At 44.4% G+C, this 21,753-nt stretch overlaps 1 protein-coding gene across 1 annotated transcript in view; it reads left to right on the top strand.

The window, feature by feature from the left end:
• Positions 1 to 21,753, top strand: part of DEPTOR (DEP domain containing MTOR interacting protein) — a 153,461-nt gene that overhangs the window by 38,721 nt on the left and 92,987 nt on the right. Inside the window, exons 2-3 of the mRNA XM_084747907.1 lie at positions 11,461 to 11,639; positions 14,736 to 14,859. Of these exons, the coding sequence (XP_084604033.1) occupies positions 11,461 to 11,639; positions 14,736 to 14,859 (303 nt within the window). The remainder of the gene's footprint in view (positions 1 to 11,460; positions 11,640 to 14,735; positions 14,860 to 21,753) is intronic.

Genomic DNA, 21,753 nt, shown 5'->3' on the forward strand with positions numbered 1-21,753 from the left:
CTGGCCTCGAACTCACAGCAGTCCACTTGCCTCTGCCTCCTGAGTGCTGAGATTAAAGGCGTGCACCACCACCACCTGGCCTCTGGTTTTGCTTTTTAGAGACAGGGTATATAGCCTTAAACCCAGTACAAAGCTGAGGCTGGCCTGGAACACCTGATCTCCCTGACCCCCTTCCTCCCAAGTGCTGAATCACAGAGGTGCTCTACAGCAGCCAGTGTGGGCCTGGAAGTTTTAAGCCTTCGTTTCACGACTTCTAGGAAGACCAAGGATGTATAAAGTATATGTGGGAAAACCGGGAACTATTCTGGACTTGCCTGTCCCAATCCCTTTTAACCAGAATGCTTGGTGTTGCTCTCTGTTGATGTGTTTCACGGCACAAAGACAGTCTAAGAACTGCAGGTGTGGTTTTATTTAGGGAAAAGAGCCATTTGGCTAGGTTCAGTTAATTCCTGCAGGTGACTGGGAAGGACTGAGAATCCATGGCTTTTCTCGTGGCCTGCCCATGGAAGTATCTGAGGACTATCATAGGTCAGGGGCTCTTTTTGCTCAGACCCTGTTCCAGGAAAGAGACATAGAGAAGAGACATGGCTTTTGAACCTTCCTGGAGGAAGGTTAGGAAGGCAGTTTTAAATAGAAAAGGGTGTAGGGAATGTACGCAGGCTGCAAGCTATATTTAGAGGTGTGGCTTTAAGCTGGGTGTGGTAGGCCACACCTTTGATCCCATCACTCATGAGGCACCGGCAGGCAGTTCTCTGTGTTTGAGGCCAGCCTAGTCTACATTAGAGGGTTCCAGGCCCCCAGTGAGAGTTTCATAGTGAGACTCTTTAAAAAAAAAAAAAAAAAAAAAAAAAGGAAGGAAGAAAGAAAATATGAGCTTGAGCTGGCCAGGCATGGTGGCGCACACCTGTAATCCCAGCACTCAGGAAGGCAGAGGTAGGCGGATCTCTGTGAGTTTGAGGCCAGCCTGGTCTATAAAACAAGTTCTAGATAGCCAAGGCTACACAGAGAAACCCTGTCTCTCAAACCACCACCCCCAACAAAAAGAGAAAGAAACAAGAGAAAACATGGGCCTGGGCATATATAGCTTGGTCGGCAGAGGACTTACTTGCCTAGCTTGCAAGGCGTGCTGGACTGAGCCCCAGCAGGCCATAAACAATGCCTGCTGACAAGTGCTGTAATCCACGGCTGAAGAGCAAACTCAGGTTCAGCCTGGGACACATGAGACCCTGCCTCAACAGAGTCGTGACAATATGAAAAAATGAGTGTAGTTCAAGCCCAGTGTGTTGGTACAAGAGATGAGGACTTTGAGGCTAGCCTGAGCTATAGACAAGACTTAGGATCAAAGACTCAAGGGCTGTTCAATCCATTAGGTGTCAAATTGTGTTTTTCTTTTCTTTCTTTGTTTCTTTCTTTTTCTTTTTCTTTTTTTTTTTTTTTGGTTTTTTTTTTTTTGGTTTTTTCGAGACACGGTTTCTCTGTGTAGCCTTGGTTGGTCTGGACTCTCTTTGTAGACCAGGCTGGCCTTGAACTCACAGAGATCCACCTCCTGAGTGCTGGGATTAAAGGAGCACACTACCTCCCAGCTGGAAATTGTGGTTTTCATTACTTAGTTTTAGGCATAGTAATCCTATGTTATATGTAAATGTCACGTCAAATACAAAGGGTGTGAAAATTTAGATTTGGATCATGATGGCTAATAGCGCTGATATGATCCAGGTATTTCTTTCTGTTTTATAAGTAATATGTGCCTCCCACATGCACTAAATGTGTTGCTTGGCCAACAGGGGGCACTGTGAACAAAAGCTCTTGAAATGAAACCATCTGCAGGTCCAGAGGTTAATTCCTTTATTATCTTGGGCTAGTTCTAGCCCTCAGAAGAGCCATCTCTTGTCTGCCTCTGTGTTGGGTCTAGCATCTAGTGAATAATAGATAAAAAACAAACAAACAAATAAACAAAACCTTTCAGAATCTATTAACTTCACTTCTACCAACCTAAAAGTTAAGAATGACATCAGATGACATGTTGGCCTATAGAAAAGATTCCCCATCTTTCTGTACCTGCCCTTCTGACGTCCCCTACAAAGTATCTTTCTTCTTTAAAACTGTAGAAGCGTCATAAAACTATTTCCATATTGGAACATGACATTTGGGGTAACTTAAATTTGTATTTATGAGCCATAGTTATTAAAAATGGCTCCCAGATAAAGTATTTCTTGTTTCTGTGGGGTTGGAGGGGAAGAAGAGAAGGAGAAGGAAAAAGAAAAGGAAGAAGGAAGAAAGGATCAAGGGCTAGGCAAACTGCTTGCCTGGCAAAAAGAATAAAAAAATGAATTGATTTTATTTATTAAAGAAATGTTAGTTTCTCTCTCTCTCTCTCTCTCTCTCTCTCTCTCTCTCTCTCTCTCTCTCTCTCTCTCTCTCTCCCACTCTCACTCAGCATTACCCTGGGCCACACAGTGAGACCCTATTTCAAAACAAAACCAGAAAGATTTAGATAAGCTGCGCATCCGTGCGTGGTGACCACGTTTTGTGTCAGGAACACTTGCTCAGGTGAGCAGCCTTTCCTTTCTTGACATCATGTTTCTTTGTGGCCTTGTCTATTCCATTGGTCCACCACATCCTCTCAGAATCCACTATGCCAGGCACAATAACATGGTCTGTTTGTAGAGTGAAGAGTTGTATCTCTTTATTGGAGTGTTTATTTATTTTTTTCTGGAGTATTCCATTTTTGCTGCTCATTTTTAGAATTCTGTTTCTGGTCATAAAAAAGAAGAGATGGTGGCAGAGATATTGAGAATTTGTTTGGTTTTGGGTTTTGTTTTTCACGACAGGGTTTCTCTGTGTGTCCTTGACTGTCCTGGACTTGCTTCGTAAGATCAGGCTGGCCTCAAACTCACAGAGATCCTCCTGCCTCTGTCTCCCTGAGTGCTGGGATTACAGGCATGCACCACCATGCCCAGTGGCATTGAGAATTTGTAACCCCTGGTAACATATCTAAAAATATCAACATTTATTTACCAAACCACGGGACATACTTTTCCCCTCCTTCCACCCTTTCCCCACCATCTGCTTCCATTTTTAAATGTTTATTGGTATTAGTATGTGTGCATAAGAGAGAACAAGCATCGTGTGTGTGTGTGTGTGTGTGTGTGTGCGCGCTCGTGCACGCGTGCACACACGAATGTATGTATATCTATGTATACATATGCCACAGTACATGTGTAGATGACAATTTGGTAGAGTCACTTCTCTCTCTCCACCCTTACCTGGTTCCCAAGATCAAACCCAGCTTGCCAGGCCCCTTTACCTGTGTTCCTTCTGTTTTGTTTTGTGTTTGAGACAGTATTACTAGATACCCAAGGCTAGCATCGAATTCACAGTGTAGACCAAGTCACCGGTGAACCTGTAGCAATCCTCATTGCCAGCTTCCTGCATGAGCCACCTGTTCAAGCTACACCTGTGGTGTGTTGTTTCTTCTTTTTGCAATGCTGGGAGTTGAACCTAGGGCCTCTAGCATGGTAATCAAATGCTTACCACTGTACCACTAGTCAACAGGCCCAGTCCAAACAGTTGTCCCTGCTCCCCCCCTCCCCCACAAGCACTGATGAGTGAGCCCAGGGCCTTACATTTGCTTAGAAAAGCTCTTAAGCTCTTTACTGAATTGCATACAGCCCCAGCTGCTGTTTTCTTAAACAAAAAGCATGCCAGCCTCTGGAGGGACACCAGGCCAGAGGGGCTGGTGTGTCACACTGCTCCCCACTGTGCAGAATGAGTCAGTGGCAATGAAGAAGTTGGCATTAGCACCGGGCTCAGGGGTCACAGAAGGATAGTAAATGAAGTTCTCTTCTTCTGTAGTATTTCAAGATAAACACTACCTAATATATATTTTTTTTTTTTTTCTTTTTTTCTGTTTTTAGTTTGGAAAGTATACAAGAGTTGAAACTCCTCTCTTGGCTCCTTACATATTCCTCCTCCGCCGAATTATGTGGCATTTTGTTCCACATTTAAATTTCTAAATAAATTGGCCTTCATTATTCTTGGATTCCTGACAGACAACATGTCTAAGAATTAGTGTTTTGCATGCTGCCACTCTCAGCGTGTTCAACAAATGACTCAGTGCTATTGTCACTGAATTAATTAGCAGGATCCCTGTGAAGATGTCAGCGTACTTGGGTGAACTAACTTGATAAGATTAGGGCTCAGTATTTTCTTGAAAACTGTAACTGCACACAGGTACCATTTGCAGTTTTAGGATTATTTAGGGAGTCGTGAGGACCAATGCCTACGAAGCAGTTATAACAGCGCCTAGCACATAGGAGACTCTCCAGCAGCAGTAATTTGACAATCCTGTGATTTATGGATTGTTTTGCAGGGAGTGTGCCATGGAGTCTGGAGAGTCCATACTTTAGAGAGTTAGTTCTCTCTCTCTCTGCCATGGGTTCCAGGGATGGACCTCAGGTTGTCATGGTTACACACTAAGGCTTTTACCTGCTAAACCATCTTGCTGGCCCTTTTAAATTTTTATTTATTTATTTTTTGTTTGTTTGGTTGGTTGGTTGGTTTTTCAAGACAGAGTTTCTCTGTGTAGCCTTGGTTGTCCTGGACTCCCTTTGTAGACCAGGCTGGCCTCAAACTCACAATGTTCCACCTGCCTCTGCCTCCCAGGTGCTGGGATTAAAGGCGTGCGCCACCATGCCCTGTTGGCCCTTTTGTTTTTGTTGTTAACAGTTCACTGTATGTTAGGAAAATTCTAGTTTTTGAATTCTGTTTTCTTTCAGGTTGGCTTTTTCTGCCTTTCTCCTTCCTTCTTTTCTATCTTTAGTATGTGTGTGTGTGTGTTATTGTTGTTATTATTTTGTTTTGGAATTTCCCATAACCTTCCCCTTTACATTTACATGTAACATGGGTGTCTCTATCAATACCTCAAGCTTAGTTATAATATGTATACCTACATTTGCATATATATGTATATATATATACACACACACACATACATATGAGAGCATTTAATTGAGGACTGGCTTAGTTTTAGAGGGATGGGCCATGGTCATCTTGGCAGGAAGCTGACTAATACGGCACTGGAGCAGTAGCCAAGAACTTTACATCCTCCTTGGCAGGTGGCAGGTAGAGAGAGAGAGCCTGGGCTTTTGAAACCCCAGAGCCAACCCCCAGTAAGATAGATACCTCCTCCACCAAGTCAATGCCTCCTAATCCTTCCCAAACTGTTCCATTCCCGGGGTGGGGGTAGGGGGATGACTGAGCATTCCCATGTATAAGCCTATAGCGGGCGATCCTCATTCAAACCACCGCAGCAAGGTATCTCCTGGGCTAAAATTGGTAGCTGATTATTTCCTTCACTCTTTCCTAGTGTAAGGGCCAAGGTACCTGGAAGGAGTCTTGCCTCTGCGCCTTTGCCCATCTTCCCTTCCTAGGTTTGTTTTTCTAGGCAGAGATGGTCCCACACGGCAACAAAGCTTCTGGGCTTCCGCGTGCTGAGAGCCTGCTTGTGTGACCTCATCACTGCAGACTCTCTGCATATTTCCTTGGCTGGTGCTGACAGCAGTAGACTTCAGGGTTCAGTGGGCACCGCTCAAGGGTTCTGGGTTCTTGTGTCCCAGATCAAAAACTTGAACATGTGGAAGGCAGCAGAAGAGAGGACACAGTATATGTTTAAAATGATAGACGCTTAAAGAAGAAAGCGAATAGGAATGGGAAGAAACTCAAATGCTCTGGACACAAAGAATTGGAGACTTCATGTTACATAGGGAGGTTTGTGGGGGTCACTGGCACAGTGTGGGTTTTCTCATGCATGCTCGACTACATGGAGCTCAACCAACAGCTTTGCTCCCTGGTTGTTTGTCTCATCAGCATCTTTTTTTTTTTAAATGTGCATTTGTGTTTTGCCTGCATGTATGTTGTGCGAAGGGGTTGGATCTCGAAGTTACAGACAGTTGTGAGCTGCCATGTGGTAGCTGGGAATTGAACTCAGGCACTCTGGAAGAGCAGTCAGTGCTCTTAACCACTGAGCCATCTCTCCAGCCCTCTCATCAGCATCTTAAATACCCACCCAGGGGTATAGGCTGTAGTACTGGGAGTCATGTGTCACTCTGGACACTGGAGTGTCTCTGTACCGGCCGCAATGGCTCCCACCAGTTCTAGCAATCTAGGCCACTGGGGTGCCATCTTTCCTCATGGTCATCAGTTTTTTTTCATAGCCTACTTCTGAAGCCTCACTGTAAGGCCCTCTGGACCTCAGTCTCATCCCTGTTCTCCAGCCCTGCACCTTTAGAAACATTTAAGCATGCTTGCCTGTAATTTCGACACTCCAGAAGAATGAGAGCAGAGAAGCCTATGTTTGAGTCTAGCCTGGGCTACATACTGAGATCCTATGTCAAAGAGCAACATAAATACGCACACACATGTACGCACACACTCACATATGCATGCACACACTCACACATGTAGTTAGTTTTTAACCTTTTTTCTTGTTTGGCCACTTTGAGCCAAATTTGTTATCTGTTTTACATCTGTCTCTTTAAGAAAAATTATAATTACATATGTGTATGGTGTGTGTGTTCATGTGTGTGTATGCACATTCTGTGGTGCACATGTGGAAATCAGAGGGCAACCTTGCGAAGCTAGTTCTTTCCTTCCACTGTTACATGGGTTTGAGGGACCGAACTCAGGTCTTCAGGCTTTCACGGTAAGTGCCTTTCCTTGCTGAGCATCTCAAGAGTCCCATTTTCAAATCATTTGGCTCAATATTGAGACCTGGGGATTTTGTACTCCGGTTTCATAATCTTTACAGTTTGTATTTCTCACCTGGTCCTTGGTACAGCAAGCCTAGGGTTTGGCTTCGACCATGTGGGCCAAAGTTCTCCCTGGAAAAAGCAAATAAACACTGTGAGTCAGGTGTTTTCAACCAAATTACGTAAGTAGTTTTCCCTGGAGGGGTAAGAACTCAGATTGCCCACTCATATCAATGTAGATCCCCTTCTTCTCCCCATTAAATATTAATCCTAATATACTTTCATGTTGAATAAAACATATCCCCTCTTGGAAACCCAGACAGAGGTAGAGTACTCAGTAAAATGTGAATTGCAGAAATAAGGAGTAATTGTTCTTTAGTATAAGTAAGTCTTATGCACTATTTGGGCCATGCTTATAATAAAAGAATTATCTGTTGTGTCTCTGAAGTTCAAATTTAGTTGGGTTTCCTAACTTTTTCCTTCTCTAGTCAATGTGTGTATGTGTGTTGTGTGTTGTGTTGTTGCTGCTGCTGCAACTGAAACAGGGTCTTATGTAATCTGCCTAGCCTTCAACTTACAATTTGACCCCAATGAACTTCTACTGTCTCTACTCTTCATACCCACATTCTTCTTCTTCAATCAGACAATCCTGCTTGTCACTGTCATCTTATGGGCATTTTCTAGTCCTGTTGGATGATGCCTCTTAGGAATATTTTTCTCCTGTCACTGGCATCTTCATTTCTCTTACTAGTGGATTCCTCACTTTGTCCTGTAGCACATTTGTCCTGTAGCTCTGTAGCACATTTTTACTCTTAGGCTTTAGGCAGTTATAAATGGCTGAATGTCCTAATAAGTATCAACATTTAACGTCAGTTATTTATCTGCACGCAAAACAGTCTTTGAGTGATGAACATAGATGTCAAGAATTCCATACTGCAGACTATTACATAGAGAAACCCAAAAAACGGGCTGGAGAGATGGCTCAGAGATTAAGAACACTGTCTGCTTGTCCAGAGGTCCTGAGTTCAATTCCCAGCAACCACATGGTGGATCATAACCATCTATAATGTCATCTGGTGCTGTCTTCTGTCATGGAATCATACATGCAAATAGAGTGCTTATACACACAAACAAATAAACAAACAAACAAACAAATAAATTTCCATACCTCAAACACTCATTTTCCTTATTCACAGAGGTTCATATTGGGCTTCTGCCAAAACTTTTTTTCATAGATTTCCTTTTTTCAGTGATTTATTTTATTTATAATTATGTGTATATGTGAGGGAGGTAGCAATGTGACATGTGAGCACGGGTTCCAATGGAGTCCAGATGAGACTGTCAGGTCCCTAGAGAAGGAGATACAGTAGTTGTGAGCCACCCAACACAGGCCCTCTGCAAAAGATTGCTTTTGCTCACTCTTCACCGCTGAGGCATCTTTCCAGCCCCTGAATTCTTCGTTAGCATTTTTATACTAGCTGGATTGGCAGGTCATAGCAGAATAGAAGCAGCAGGTTTAGGGAACAATTTGAGTTTTGGAACAAAGACAATGAGTGAGTAACTGTCTACAAGATAGCCAGGCTATGTGTTAAGACTCCATCTCAAAAATCCAGTGAAGTCCCAACCGTGATAACAATGTTGGCAACAGAGTAGAGTGGGGAGACGGAACTGGGAAGCAAACTCTTGGTTTTGGAGCTCTGGGCCCACTCACCGTGCTCGGGACACACAGCTCTGGCTGCTGATAGGTTCTCTGGAGGCACAAAAGTAGTAACATTCAGTGTCCTACAGCCACTACATCATCCAGTGCAAGTGTCCTAGAGCCACTACATCATCCAGTGGGAGATTTAGGACCATTTTGGTAATAGAAATAGACACCTAATAAACCTCATCAAAAGACAGGGGACATAATAGTGGCTCGTGTTACTAACTACATGTTCTCAGCCTTCATGGACTGTTGATTTTAGGTACTCAAGCCATGTTATTAGAAAGATTTCTCCTTGATATTGTTTCTTTGTGTTTTAGAGATAAGTTCTCTCTGTAACCTAGGCTGACCTCAAGTTTGCAATCCTCCTGCCTCCAGTACCCAGAGTGTTGAAGTTACAAGTATATTCTGTCATGTCTGGCAGAACTTTTCTCTTGATCTGTTTTTTTAATCTGTTTTTATATTATGGCTGCTTTGTTCTGTGTTTAAAGTTCTTCTCAGGCATGCATGTCTTTATCATGGCTGGCCAGTAGCTGTTAAGTGCAAACATGTGTTTTCCTTGTTTGAGACAGGATCTTGCAATGCATCCCGAGCTTCCAGCAGTTGATGGGTGCTGCAGGTTGCAGGCATGCATCACCACACACATTTGCGATATATAATGTGAAGCCTAGTCACAACCAGGACTTACAGAAAAAGCTTCGGGTTTGCCTTGTCTAAATTACATGCTCATTCACGAACCAAGCATAGAGCCCGAGAAATAAATAGCATGCTATCATTGCTTAAGCCTGGATCGCATGTTGTGGCTCAGCCCAGTCACATATGAGCTACTTGAACTGGTAGTGGATGATGGGTGGTTTTCCCAAGGGAAGTCAAAGGGGGTGGGGGCGGGGGTGGGTGGGTAGAAGAAGATAGGTCAAGCAGGAATTTCAACATCCACCATAAAGAGACCACGTGGTCACTCAGTTGTTCAAAGCCCTTCATTTACATGTGAGAAAACTGAGGTTCCAGATACATGGATGGCTTTTAGATCGGTCATTTAACACGTGTGAAAAATGTTAGACATAACAGTAGGCCTGGACTAGAAACTCACTTGGACTCATTGTCTTTCTTCTATATGGTTCCCACCTCTTGGGACTGTCCTTACTCCCTATCTCTATTGCCTAGGCTCCTGCAGAGCCTGGGTCCTTGGGTCCATCTTTCTCTAGGCCACTCCAGGGTCTTGAAGTCTTCAGTCTCCAGTGGCTGTGTTAGTTCCCTCAGCCTGTATGTATAGCAAAACGCACTGTGTGGTTTAGAATTTCATCTCAGTCCTGGAAATCCAAGCTCAAGGTGCATTGTCATCCCCTGAGGGAGGCATCCTTGGTGTGCAGACAGTGACTCCCCATATCTTCATAGACCTATGAACTAATTTCCTGGCATAGTGAATTAGGGCCCACTCTCCAGCCCCTCGCATTTGCTAGGTACATTTGCTGCCTCTGACTTCTGCCCCCAATTCTTAATTCCATCTTTAGAAACCCATTCCCCAAATAGAGTCACAGAATACTTGCAACTAAAAAGTCAACAAAGGAGGAGAACACAATTTGGTCTGTGCTAGTGGGATAGCAAAGATTTCATTTGAGTGTGCTCCCCATTTGGGATGACTTTTGATATATCAAAACCTATTCAAGGTGGGTGTGGCAATGCATGCTGTAATGGAGGGTAGAGGCTCAAACGTTCCCACTGATTACCACACCCCCAGCCCTTCAGTCTCTTTCTTTAGAACTGTCCCTATTGTGGGGGGTGGGGCCAGGCATTCTGCTCTGCCTGGTTTCTGTTTGGTATACCCACCCCTAAAACTCAACCTGGCCAATGACAGAAATTCTGTCAAACTCCACACTCTGGAGATGTGGGGTGGGGGTTGGGAAGCCCTTAAGTCAATTGCCAGAGTCATATAATCCTTTATGAGTCATTCCCGCATCCGAAGACTGTTTAGCACTATTCAGAATATGCACTGGGAAGCATAGAAATCAGATGAGTGGATTGTATTAGGTGACCTTGTGGGTCACCAATTCAAATCCTTCATTTGAGAAATAAAAAGGAAATGCAAGCATGATTTAAAAAAAAAAAAAAGTAAATGGCAGAAACCTTAAAGAAAACGTGGGTCCATAATTCTTTTGTGAGGTCATTGAAGCGGAGGGGCAGGCTCCTAGGAAGCCCTTTCCTTTACACTACTTTACCAGCCTGGAAGTAAGCCGTATTTTTTTTCCCCCAACAAGTTTAATTGATTTCTCCTTGACTTTTCATTTTTCCACCTCTAGCTGGAGGCAGCAGGATGAACTCAGGGGCAACAGGCCTGGGAGCTCAATTTCACGACTTGTTAGCCGTGTGGGTTTAGACAAGTCATTAACTCGTAGGACCTCAGTCTCTGCTGTAAAGGAACGAGGGCACTGCTAATTTCTGCGGGGCTCTTGTGAGCATCGCCTGAGTTAATCACTGTCAAAGGGCTCAGATCAACGTGTGGAAGCTAGTAAGCCTCACACACTAAGATCAGCCATTGTAAATTAGGTGCCTGTATTGTGAGGGGAGGCGTGAAGGTGAGGAATCCAAGGTCATCCTTGGCTGCACATCAAGTTTGAGACCAGTCTGGGCTGCATGAGACCCTGTCTCAAAAACCAACCAACAAACAAGAACATAGCTGTGGTCCATACTGGAGGGGAAAGAGAAAATGCCCCCAATTGGCAAGGGTGTTTGTATTTTGTTGATGTGTGCTTCTCATGCCTAAAAGTCCCTCGCAGGTGGGACAAGGACATGCATGAGTCCTTGTCACAGGAATGAGTGAAAGAATGCACATATGTCATATGAATATGTGACTGCAAATGTGGAAGATGGCGAGTGAGCTGTGATGAAGAGAGAGAGTTCTGACTGGGTGGGAAACCCCCATCTGGTCCGTTTCCTTCTGCATGAGAATGCTCGGTTTGGGTAACCCCTGGCACCATCAACCCTTCCTCAAGTTCTCGTTCATCTTTTCAGGCTGAGGCTCCATGAAGAAAAGGTTATTAAAGATAGACGGCACCATCTCAAAACCTACCCAAACTGCTTTGTGGCAAAAGAGCTGATTGACTGGCTCATTGAACACAAGGAGGCCTCTGACCGGGAGACGGCAATAAAGCTCATGCAGAAATTAGCTGACCGGGGCATCATTCATCATGGTGAGTGAGGCGGCCCCATCAAGGTGTCTGGAGAGGAAGTGAAGACCACACCTTCTAGAGGAATGTACCCATTAAGAGGCAAGAGGCAGGAGTGATGACTCATGCTGGCACATGCAGAGTTGGGAGGGTCATCCCTGGCTAAATATTGGGCCCATGGGAGACTCCATCCCTACAAAATCAAATGCTCAGTAGTAAACTAACAAACATTTTACTTCAAATTATCTAATTGGTACCTCTTCCCAAATTGCATCCTTCCTCCAAGAGCTACTTGGGTTATTCTCATATGCTTTTCTAGACAGAGTGTCATATTTTTTTTTAAAGATTTATTTATTACATATACAGTGTTTTGCTTGCATGTACCCCCGCACACCAGATCTCATTAATAGATGGTTGTGAGCCACCATATGGTTGCTGGGAATTGAACTCAGGACCTCTGGAAGAGTAGACAGTGCTCTTAACCACTGGAGCCATCTCTCCAGCCCCAGAGTGTCATTCTTAAGCCTTCATATGGATATACAGTTACTCTTTGCAACTTGATCATCATGCTGTGTGTTAAATTCAGCAATGTTTTCTTTTATTTTTTGTGTAACAGAGCCTTGGTTGTCCTGGACTTACTTTGTAGACTAGGCTGGCCTCAAACTCACAGATGATTATGTTAGCAGGCAAAGCGCTTTCCACATGATATCTCACAAATGTGTGTCATTGTATTTTGTTATCATGCATGCCCCCCAACACTGTTCATACCTGCCCACCACTCCGCTCCTAGCTGATTCTCATCATTTTCTGAGTTGGTTGCCCAATCTCCCTTCTTATCATATGTATTCCTGATCCTCTCTATTTGCCACATTCCTTAAGATCTTTCCCCTGATCTCAAAATCCATACTCCTGGCTGTTCATTTTGCTGTTGTATGCATAGGATGCTACCAATGCATGCTGTTATATGTGGTACAGTGCGCCATGTGTAGGCCACTGTAGCCTTCTCTATTCAGTTAAGGGACATTTAGGTTGTTTACAAGGCCTGGCTACTACTCTCTGTCTTTGTCACTATTCCCTTGCTGCGAAGAGACCCCATGACCGAGGCAACTTTTATAAAGGGAACATTTAAATGGGGCTTGCTTCCAATCTTGGAGGGCTTGTCTGTGATCATAACGGCCAGAAGTGGACAGACCTGGTGCTAGAGCAGTAGCTAAGAGCTTTCTGTCATGATCACCAGGCAGAAGACAGACAGAAAGATACTGCCCCCCCCCCCAAAAAAGGGTTTTTCTGTGTAGCCTTGGCTGTCCTGGACTCTCCTTGTTCACCCGGCGGGCCTCGAACTCACAGAGATCCACCTACCTCTGCCTCCCCCAGGTACTGGAATGACAGGCGTGTGCCATCTTGCCCAGCTGGGACAGACTTCTGAAAGGTGGGCTTCTGAAACCTAAACGCCCAGCCCAAGTGCCACACCTCCCAACCTTTCCTTCAGTTCAGCACCTGGGGACTAAGCATGCACATATATGAGCCTATGGGGCCCCTTATCATTCGAACCATTACACCCAGTGGTTCAGTGGCCACCGTGAACCTGTGTGTCTGGGCTAGTTTTATATTGTCTTCACACAAGCCAGAGTCCCCTAGCAAGAGGAAAACCTCAAGATAGTGCTTCCAGATTGCCCTGTGGGCAAGCCTGTGGTTCCCTTTTAAAAAAATGATAGTAGGGGCTGGAGAGATGGCTCAGTGGTTAAGAGTACTGTCTGCTCTTCCGGAGGTCATGAGTTCAATTCCCAGAAACCACATGGTGGCTCACAACCATCTATAATGAGATCTGGTGCCCTCTTCCAGAGTTCAGGTGTACATGCAGGCAGAATACTGAATGCATAATAAATAAATAAATCTTAAAAAAAAATAAAAAATTTAAAAAAATTAAAAACTAAAAATTAAAAATTGATAGTTGATATGGGCAGGCCCAGCTCGCCATGAGCAGTAGTACCACCCCTGGCTGATGGTCTGGAATGGTATCAGAAGGTAGGTGAGCCATCCACGAGGGGCAACCCTGTAAGCATTTCCTCGGTGACTTCCGCGTCAGTTCTGCTTTGCTTGAGTGCCTGCCCTGACTCCCCTTTATGAGGAACTGCTACCTGGAAGTGTAAGATATAATAAACCCCCCCCCCCCAATGTTGCTTTTCGTTATTGTGTTTTATCACAGCTATAGAAACCCTAACTTTTGAGTGTGTCCTCGACGTCTCAGCCTGGCCTAGACACTTGCACACTAGTGTTCTTTTAAGCTAAGATACAGTTCCTCTTATTTTCGTTTCAACTTCTACTCACTGTTTCTACTTACGAGTAATTCTTCTGGGAAGCTTCCATTTCCCAAGGCTGGGGTCTTTTCCAAAGATGGGGTCCACCATCACACTCCCCCTACACTTTCCCCTAACCTCTGCAGGTCCTAGCGTCGTTTTAGTTATATGCTGACATTTCTCTTTCTGTCACTTTTGGGTTTTTTTGACAAAAGGGTCACACCGTGTAGCTCTGGCTACCTCTAGCTAATGACTCTCTGTCTCTGCCTCCTGAGTTCAGAGACTGCAGGTCTGTGCTACCCCATGTAGCTTATTCATATTTGAGGCTCACACTGTTCCAGGGTCATGCTTATGAAGGCATTGGATAGATGATGAAGTGAGTTTTGTGAGCCTTTCAGTACATGATGATGATGCGTGTGGGGTGGGGGTAGGGATGCTAACAGGACTGAGCACTGTGCTCTACTGGGCACTGTGCTAAGCATGGTCCCCTACAGTAGATATGTGTGTGGTTAAGAGCTCATCAGTGCTGGGTATGGTGGTGGTGGTGGTGGTGCACACCTTTAATCCTTGCACTCAGGAGGGCAGAGGCAGGCAGATCTCTGTGAGTTTGAGGCCAGCCTGGTCTACAGAGCCAGTTCCAGGACAGCCAAGGCTACATAGCAAGTAAGACTCTATCTCAAAAAAAGAAAAGAAAAGAGAGAGAGAGAGAGAGAGAGAGAGAGAGAGAGAGAGAGAGAGAGAGAGAAAGTTCACTAGTGAGATGGATTTTAATCTTCTGTCTCTTGTGAGATCTTCATTTTCCTCTCTGTGTGTTGTGTTTCAGTGTGCGACGAACACAAAGAATTCAAGGATGTCAAACTCTTCTACCGCTTTAGAAAGGATGACGGAACCTTCCCACTGGACAACGAGGTGAAGGCCTTCCTGAGAGGACAGAGGCTGTATGAAAAGTAGGTCCACTGCCATCTTGGGATAAGGAAGCGGGCTCGCTCCATCTCTCATTACTCTGCTTGCTTATTTTGAGAAAGCATCCTGTGCTGTATCCCAGGGCTGTGTAGTCGTCATGGGAGGACCTTAAATTTCTGACCCTCCTGCTTCCAGCTGCTGGGATCACAGCCGTGCGTCACTATTCCTTGTTTTACGTGGTGCCAAGGGTGGAACCCAGGGCTCTATACCAGCAACTGCTCTATCAACTGTGCTCAGCAGCCTGTCTGCCTGGCTCTCACCATGTTGACGTCACTGTGTCTCTTCCATGTGGGCGGGTTACATAACTGTTCCTCCTAATGGGAGAAAATCCTGTCACGTGGTTGCTTTTCTCTTTGCCAGAAATCAAAGTTGGTTTCATACAATTCTTTTTTTAAAAATATGTATGTATGTATGTATGTATGTATGTATGTATGTGTGTATATGAGCACTCTATCTGCATGTATACCTACATGCCAGCCAGAAGAGAGCATCAGAGCACATCATAAATGGTTGTGAGCTGGGAATTGAATTCAGGATCTCTGGAAGAACAGCTAGTGCTCTTAACCACTGAGCCATCTCTCCAGCTCCCGTAAAACACTTAATTCTTTATCAAAATCATATCTCCTATACTTAAGACAATTGGACAACATTCCTGAAGTGAAAACAGAAGGATGCTGTTTGTCACCAAGTGATGCCCGTGGCCCTTTCCTTATTTGCAGAATCTTAAGAGCCAGACTTGTCTGTGCAGCGCACTGGGCCAAGGTTAGGGTCAGGTCAGGCGATGAGTGCTGAGAGCAATTCATGGAGCAGGATCTGCGAGGACCATCTTCCAGCTTTCCAGAAGCTGTACCACACCATGGATAGCCCAGGAGTTCTCGGTTATCAAGTCTAGAGTCTTCCCAGAGGTATATCTCAGGGCTGGCCTGCTTTTCTCTGGCCTCTAGCTTTTCCAACCATCTGCATTTTTATCCAGGGCAACATCTTGAGAAAGGAGCTCAGAAGCAATGCCATCCCTTAATTCTGAAAATTCCTACTTGTCACATAATAGATGCACAAGTGTCACCTGCTCCACAGCAGTTGGATGCAGGGGTTACAGAGTGAGGAAGTCAGACAAAGGGTCAGGAGGATTAAGAGCTAAGGCACAGTTTTAGCTGTGGGGCCTGTGCGTGCTTTAAGTGTCCTCTACCATTGACCTCCACTGCCCCCCCTCACCTTCTTTGTATGTCTTCCACCCTAGCCCAGCTGTGCCTTGCCAATTATATGGTGAATAGTTGCTCAGAATTAGGAATAGGGACCAGGGATGCATCTCAGATGTGCACACTTGCCTAGCATGTTTAGGACCCATGAGGAAAGGCAGGGAGGCGGAGGAGAGAAGAGAGACTGTGGCTTTGGTTTTTTGTTTGCTTTTGGGTTTTGTGAGTTGCTCAATATCCCAGGGTTCTCTGTGGCTGCCATTTACTTTCTAGTCGTTAATACTCAGAGTCTCAAATTCCAAGTAAATTTATTTCTCCAAATTGCTTGTGAAATTAGCACTAGGAAAAAGAAATGTAATATGGACTTGACCTCAAGTGACCCAGCTGCGGTCTCACAAACCTTGGCCTCTGCTTTTGGTTGCTGGATGTTTGAAACACTTTTTTGGGGGACATTTGAAATGGATCTTCCATTGTATGTACTTTCTTTGTTTTAAGGGTGATCTTTCTATGAATTTCAGCACTTTTGTTATTTTATAAGTTTAAGATAGTTTTATAGCATTAAAAAAGAATAGTTTTTTTGGGCAGGGCAGTGGTGGCACATGCCTTTAATTCCAGGACTCGGGAAGCAGAGGCAGGCAGATTGCTGTGAGTTTGAGGCCAGCCTGGTCTACAAAGCGAGTCCAGGACAGCCAAGGCTAACATAGAGAGACCCTGTCTCAAACAAACAAACAAACAAAAAAGAATAGTTGGTTATCTATTCTGTACTTTATATTTTCAGCATTAAAAAGGTTTTTGTTTTTGTTTTTTGTTTTCCTACAGTATTTTCTTCAGAACACTTCTTTGGAGTATTTTTAACATTTACACATGAGGTTCTTACAAGATATGTATTCTTTTCATTGGTCTCCATTTAAGGTAATAATAGTAGGTGTTTATTGATTGCAAAACATCAGAGAACCTGACTAATAGAAGTTATTGAATTACTACAGTGTGGCTGATTGAGATGTTGTTATTGTCCCTGTTTTGTGGCAGGCAGGGGAAGTCTGTTGTCTGAGGTCACCTAATAAATCACAGCTGCGATTTGAATTGATAAACCCAAACCGTGGAATGGTTGCCCCTCAACTAGCAATAAGTCCCAACCCATTTCCACTTCTCTTTATAGAGATTAAGTAAATCAAATAAACATTTACTCCAGAATATAGCTTACTGTAAAACACGGCAGGCAATTTGGTAAGTGGTCGAGGTAGTGAACTTTCTGTAAAATTTTACTGAAAGTAGACCTACTTTCAGTATGAGCAGACATAAGCGTGAGATTCCTTCAAAGCCTGTATCCCCCATATTCTGTAAGTAAGACCTGATACAGATCTGGCCTGAATGCCTCCTTCCTGAGGACTAGCTTTCATGGTACCAAAAGGCACCATGCAGGCTTCCAAAGGACAGAGGCAGCCAACAGTCCTACCCAGCTATGATGCTTATGAACCACATCAACAACCAGCGGGGCACCTTAACCTAAGGATGTAGTAGTGGCATGTATACCTTAGCAGTAACCAACAGCTCTCTAATTGTACTCACAAGAGGGAAACCATTCCCGGTGATAGAAACGTAGGTAACTACTCAGTGCTAGTGACGTCATGGTCATGGCTGAGCAATGTGCAGCCACGAATTTACTAAGCCAGCATACTCCCTAACAACAATCTATAAACACCTGTCCTTATACCTACAGGTATATTCCTCATTGAGGAAACTTTTTTTTTTTCAGCAGATGGGTACCACTACAGAAAACCACAACCGAGTCATCAAAACCAATCACTGCAGAGCTGTGAAATGCAGTCCCTGTGGGATACATCTCCAAAATACTCTGCACCAGTAGCTCAGGGGACATTGTGGAAGAGGGGGGCAAAAAGATTTTAAGAACCGGAGGATCAGGGAGTTTGCTGTGGGATTGTGTCTCCTAGTAATGTCAGAAGCTACACCCAAACGTCTCACCAACGTGGCTGCTCAAATGTGAGCTGAACAAGAATGATGCCAATGACCATGCCCAAGTGGACTGGGAAAAGCTTCTGAGGCCTCCATCCTACACAGTGATCTGTAATCAACTGAGGGAACCTGGGAGTGGGACAGGGGGTGCTCCCTAGGGGAAAAGCACACCAGTTGGTTGTTTGATCAGCCCCGAAAACATCCACACAGACCACATTATATGAACCGAGCAGGTTATAGTTAGAAATATATATGTATATAAGATACATATATATGCATACAGTAACAGTTGATGAAAGAAGAGGCCATGGATTCTAAGGAGAGCGGGAAGCAGTGTATGGGAGGATTTGGAGAGAGGAAAGGACAGGAAAGGGAGAAATGTAACATTTTCATCTTGCCTAACCCAGTTGTTGAAGAGCACGCTTTGTATTAACCTTGATTTCATCTTCAAACTTAGGGGTGGTATTTTTTTTTCCCCTCAATACTAATTTCCCCGGTTTAATATAGAGTTGAACCTGCTCTGTCTGGTGCATAGTCTATTTAGTCTATTTGTCTAGTTGGGTTCTTTTGTTGTTGTTTTATCCAAAGGACCTTGATTTTCTCAGCGGTAAGAATTTATCTGTCTAGCTACCAGCCTGTTTATCTCACTTCGGGGCTTAGACCCGATTGAAGAAGTAATGAAGGATGAATGCCCTTAGATCTGCGGGGTCCCACTGCTTTTTTGCCCTCCGTTTTTCTCTTCTGTCTGACTGAATGGAATCAAGAAGAAAAACCCATCTCCAGTAGGACAGGGTTCTTCTGTGTGTTTCGTCTTCTCTGCCATGTGCCCCATGGTGGTTCTTTTGTTCTTTCCCAGTGCCTGGCACAGTAAATATCGTCGACTGAACAAAGGACTTCCCGTGGGTGCTGTGTTGCTGTGAGCGCCTGAGCTTCTGGCACTGGAGAGCTGCTTAATGACAAGCAACAATAGGCAGCCTGTTCACCATGTCTGGACTGGGGTGCTCACAAAGCATCTTATACATCGTTTGTTTGGCTTTCCTTCCAGTTTTCAGTGATATACCCAGCAGGCATGATTAATCCCACTACAAAACTAGGGACATGAGATCTAGAGAAGCTTAACCCGTTGATACAGACCCTCAGATAGGGAGCTAGAGATATTTCTTAAGCACTTTTGGGCTGGAGAAATGGCTCAGCGGGTAGAAGCACTTGCTGCTCTTCCAGAGGACCCAAGTTTGGTTCTCAGCACCCCCATCAGGTGGCTCAAAGCTGTCTGAACCTTCAGTTCCAGGGGAGAAGATGCCACCTTTGGGTCTCCCCTGGCACCTGTATGCTCACATCACTCACTACACACACACACACACACACACACACACACACACACACACACACACACACACCTAAAAATAAAATGAATATCTTGGCGGGAGGGGGGTACCTTTAAGCTGTTGCATGGGGCTAGAGGGATGAACCTGTGTGTATGTAATTGCATACAGAGGCCAAATGTCCACTTCAGGCATCGCTGTCATTGTCTACTTCTCTTGGGGACTGTCGCTTACTGAGTCTGGAGCTCATAGGTTGGCTAGACTTCCTGCCCAACAAGCCCCCAGGATCCTCCTGTCTCTGCCTTCCCAATACTAGGGTTTTCCACATGGTGCTTCCCTGGCAAACAGCTTCCTGATTGCGTCATCTACCCAGCACACCTTTAAGCTCCTCTTCTGTTTTCACACGGTAAACAATTTTCAAATTGAGGTTGGTTGGTCTCTCACTTGGTTGGTTACTTAGTTAGGCTGTTTGTTTTGAGACGGGTCTATGTAACCCTAGCTGTCCCGGAACTTACTATGTAGACCTGAATGGCCTCAAACTTGCAGCCATACTCCTGCCTCTGTCTCCCCAGTGTTGAGATTATAGGCGCGAACCCAAACTGATATCTCCAGTTCGGCAACTTGATTCAAATTTTAGCTTGCAGTATTTTCAACGACTTGGCAAACTGTAGCTGAACAGCTCCACTATGTTATGGACATTTTCAGTTTAATTTTGCTGCCTGATTACTGGTTTTACAGAGTCTGTTTGGTTTTCGTGTTTTGAGGCAGGGTTTTGTCGTATAGCCCAGGTTGGCTTTACACTCACATCCCCTTAGCATTAGGGTGATAAGTATATGCCATGGCATATGTGCAGTGCAGACACTTAAAACATTTTTTTTAATTTATAAAAGAATCTTAAAATATTTATTTTTCTGAGACAGGGTCTCTCTATATATATATCTGCCCAGGAATTCACTATTTAAACCAGATAGCCTCCAGTTCACAGATTCATCTTCCTCTGCCTCCCTAGTGCTGGGATTAAAGGCATACAACACCATGCCCAGCTTCTATGAAGAATCTTATAATAAATATTTCTTGCCTTCATGTATTTGAGGTATGCATGGACTGCAGTATTACTGGGTTAACAGTTATCTTTTACCAGTGTTGATGTGACCAGGCTAATGTTGATGCACAGTTACTCATGTTAAGAACTGTTAGTACCGTGAGTTCGAGGCCAGCCTGGTCTACAAAGCGAGTCCAGGACAGCCAAGGCTACACAGAGAAACACTGTCTCAAAAAACAAAAAACAAAAAACAAAAAACAAAAAAAGAACTCTTAGTACCTGACTGAGATATCATCAGACTTGCCTGCCAGCAAGTTTGTCACAACCATCCTTAGGTACATGCAGAAGATAAGAAACCCCAGGCCAGGACATGACAGCTTCCTTATGAGTCTAAGCCGTGACTATGGGCAAAGCACCATCATGTGTGTGATACAGTTCCTGCACAGTGGTGGGTGACTGTTGCATGTGCTCACAGTGGACTGTGTCCAGAAGAAGACTGAGACTGGGGGACTGAGGCTTTCCTGATGGCCTTCAGGCCACCATGCTGTCCATCCCAGAGTGACATACTCTGTTTTTCAAACTAGCAGGAAACAAATGTGCCTTTCTGTTGGAGAAAAAGGCAGTGTCTTCCAGGTCTGTTCACTCTGTAAACATCCTTTTGAAGCCAGTCTGACCAGAAGCTGTTTCAGCTCACAGGCCTTGAGGAAATGTGAGAGGTTGGTGGAGGGTTATCTCCTAATGACTACAATGCAGAAACTGAATATTGTGGCTGACTGTTAGGGAGCAGTAATTATCGCTCAAACGTTGGGTGTTTGCTTGTTTATCTTGAGATGGGTCTTAGCCCAGGCTGCCTTGCTACTTGGTATGTAGCACAACTGGCCTCAAACTGACACTCCTCAACAGAGACTTCCCGAACGGTGGGAAGCCGTTATGCCCATCCCCCAACACTCTTATTTTTCTGTATTTGTGTGTATGTGTGCTCATCACAAATACCTCAGATGTTTTGTTGCTCAATTTTTGTATAATATAAATGTTATATATGTGAAATCTGTAATGGATTATATATAACCTAAGGAAAGAATTTGATGTGTGTGTGTATATGTGTGTGTGTATGTGTGTATATGTGTGTTGCTTTGTTTCTTATTGTGTTTGGGAGATAGGGTGTCCTATAGCCTAGGCTGTCCTGGCACTCATTACATAACCAAGGCTGACCTTCTCTGTTCTTGCTTCTACCTTCCAAATGCTGGCATCCTTGACATTTATTACCATTCCAAGGAAAATATTTTAATACTGCAGAGTTTTAAAAGGGCTGTGCTCAGGCCACGGAGGTGTCTGTGGTGTGTGATA

The sequence above is a fragment of the Acomys minous genome (assembly GCF_964271855.1).
Source record: "Acomys minous genome assembly, chromosome: 12".
NCBI classification, from domain to species: domain Eukaryota; kingdom Metazoa; phylum Chordata; class Mammalia; order Rodentia; family Muridae; genus Acomys; species Acomys minous.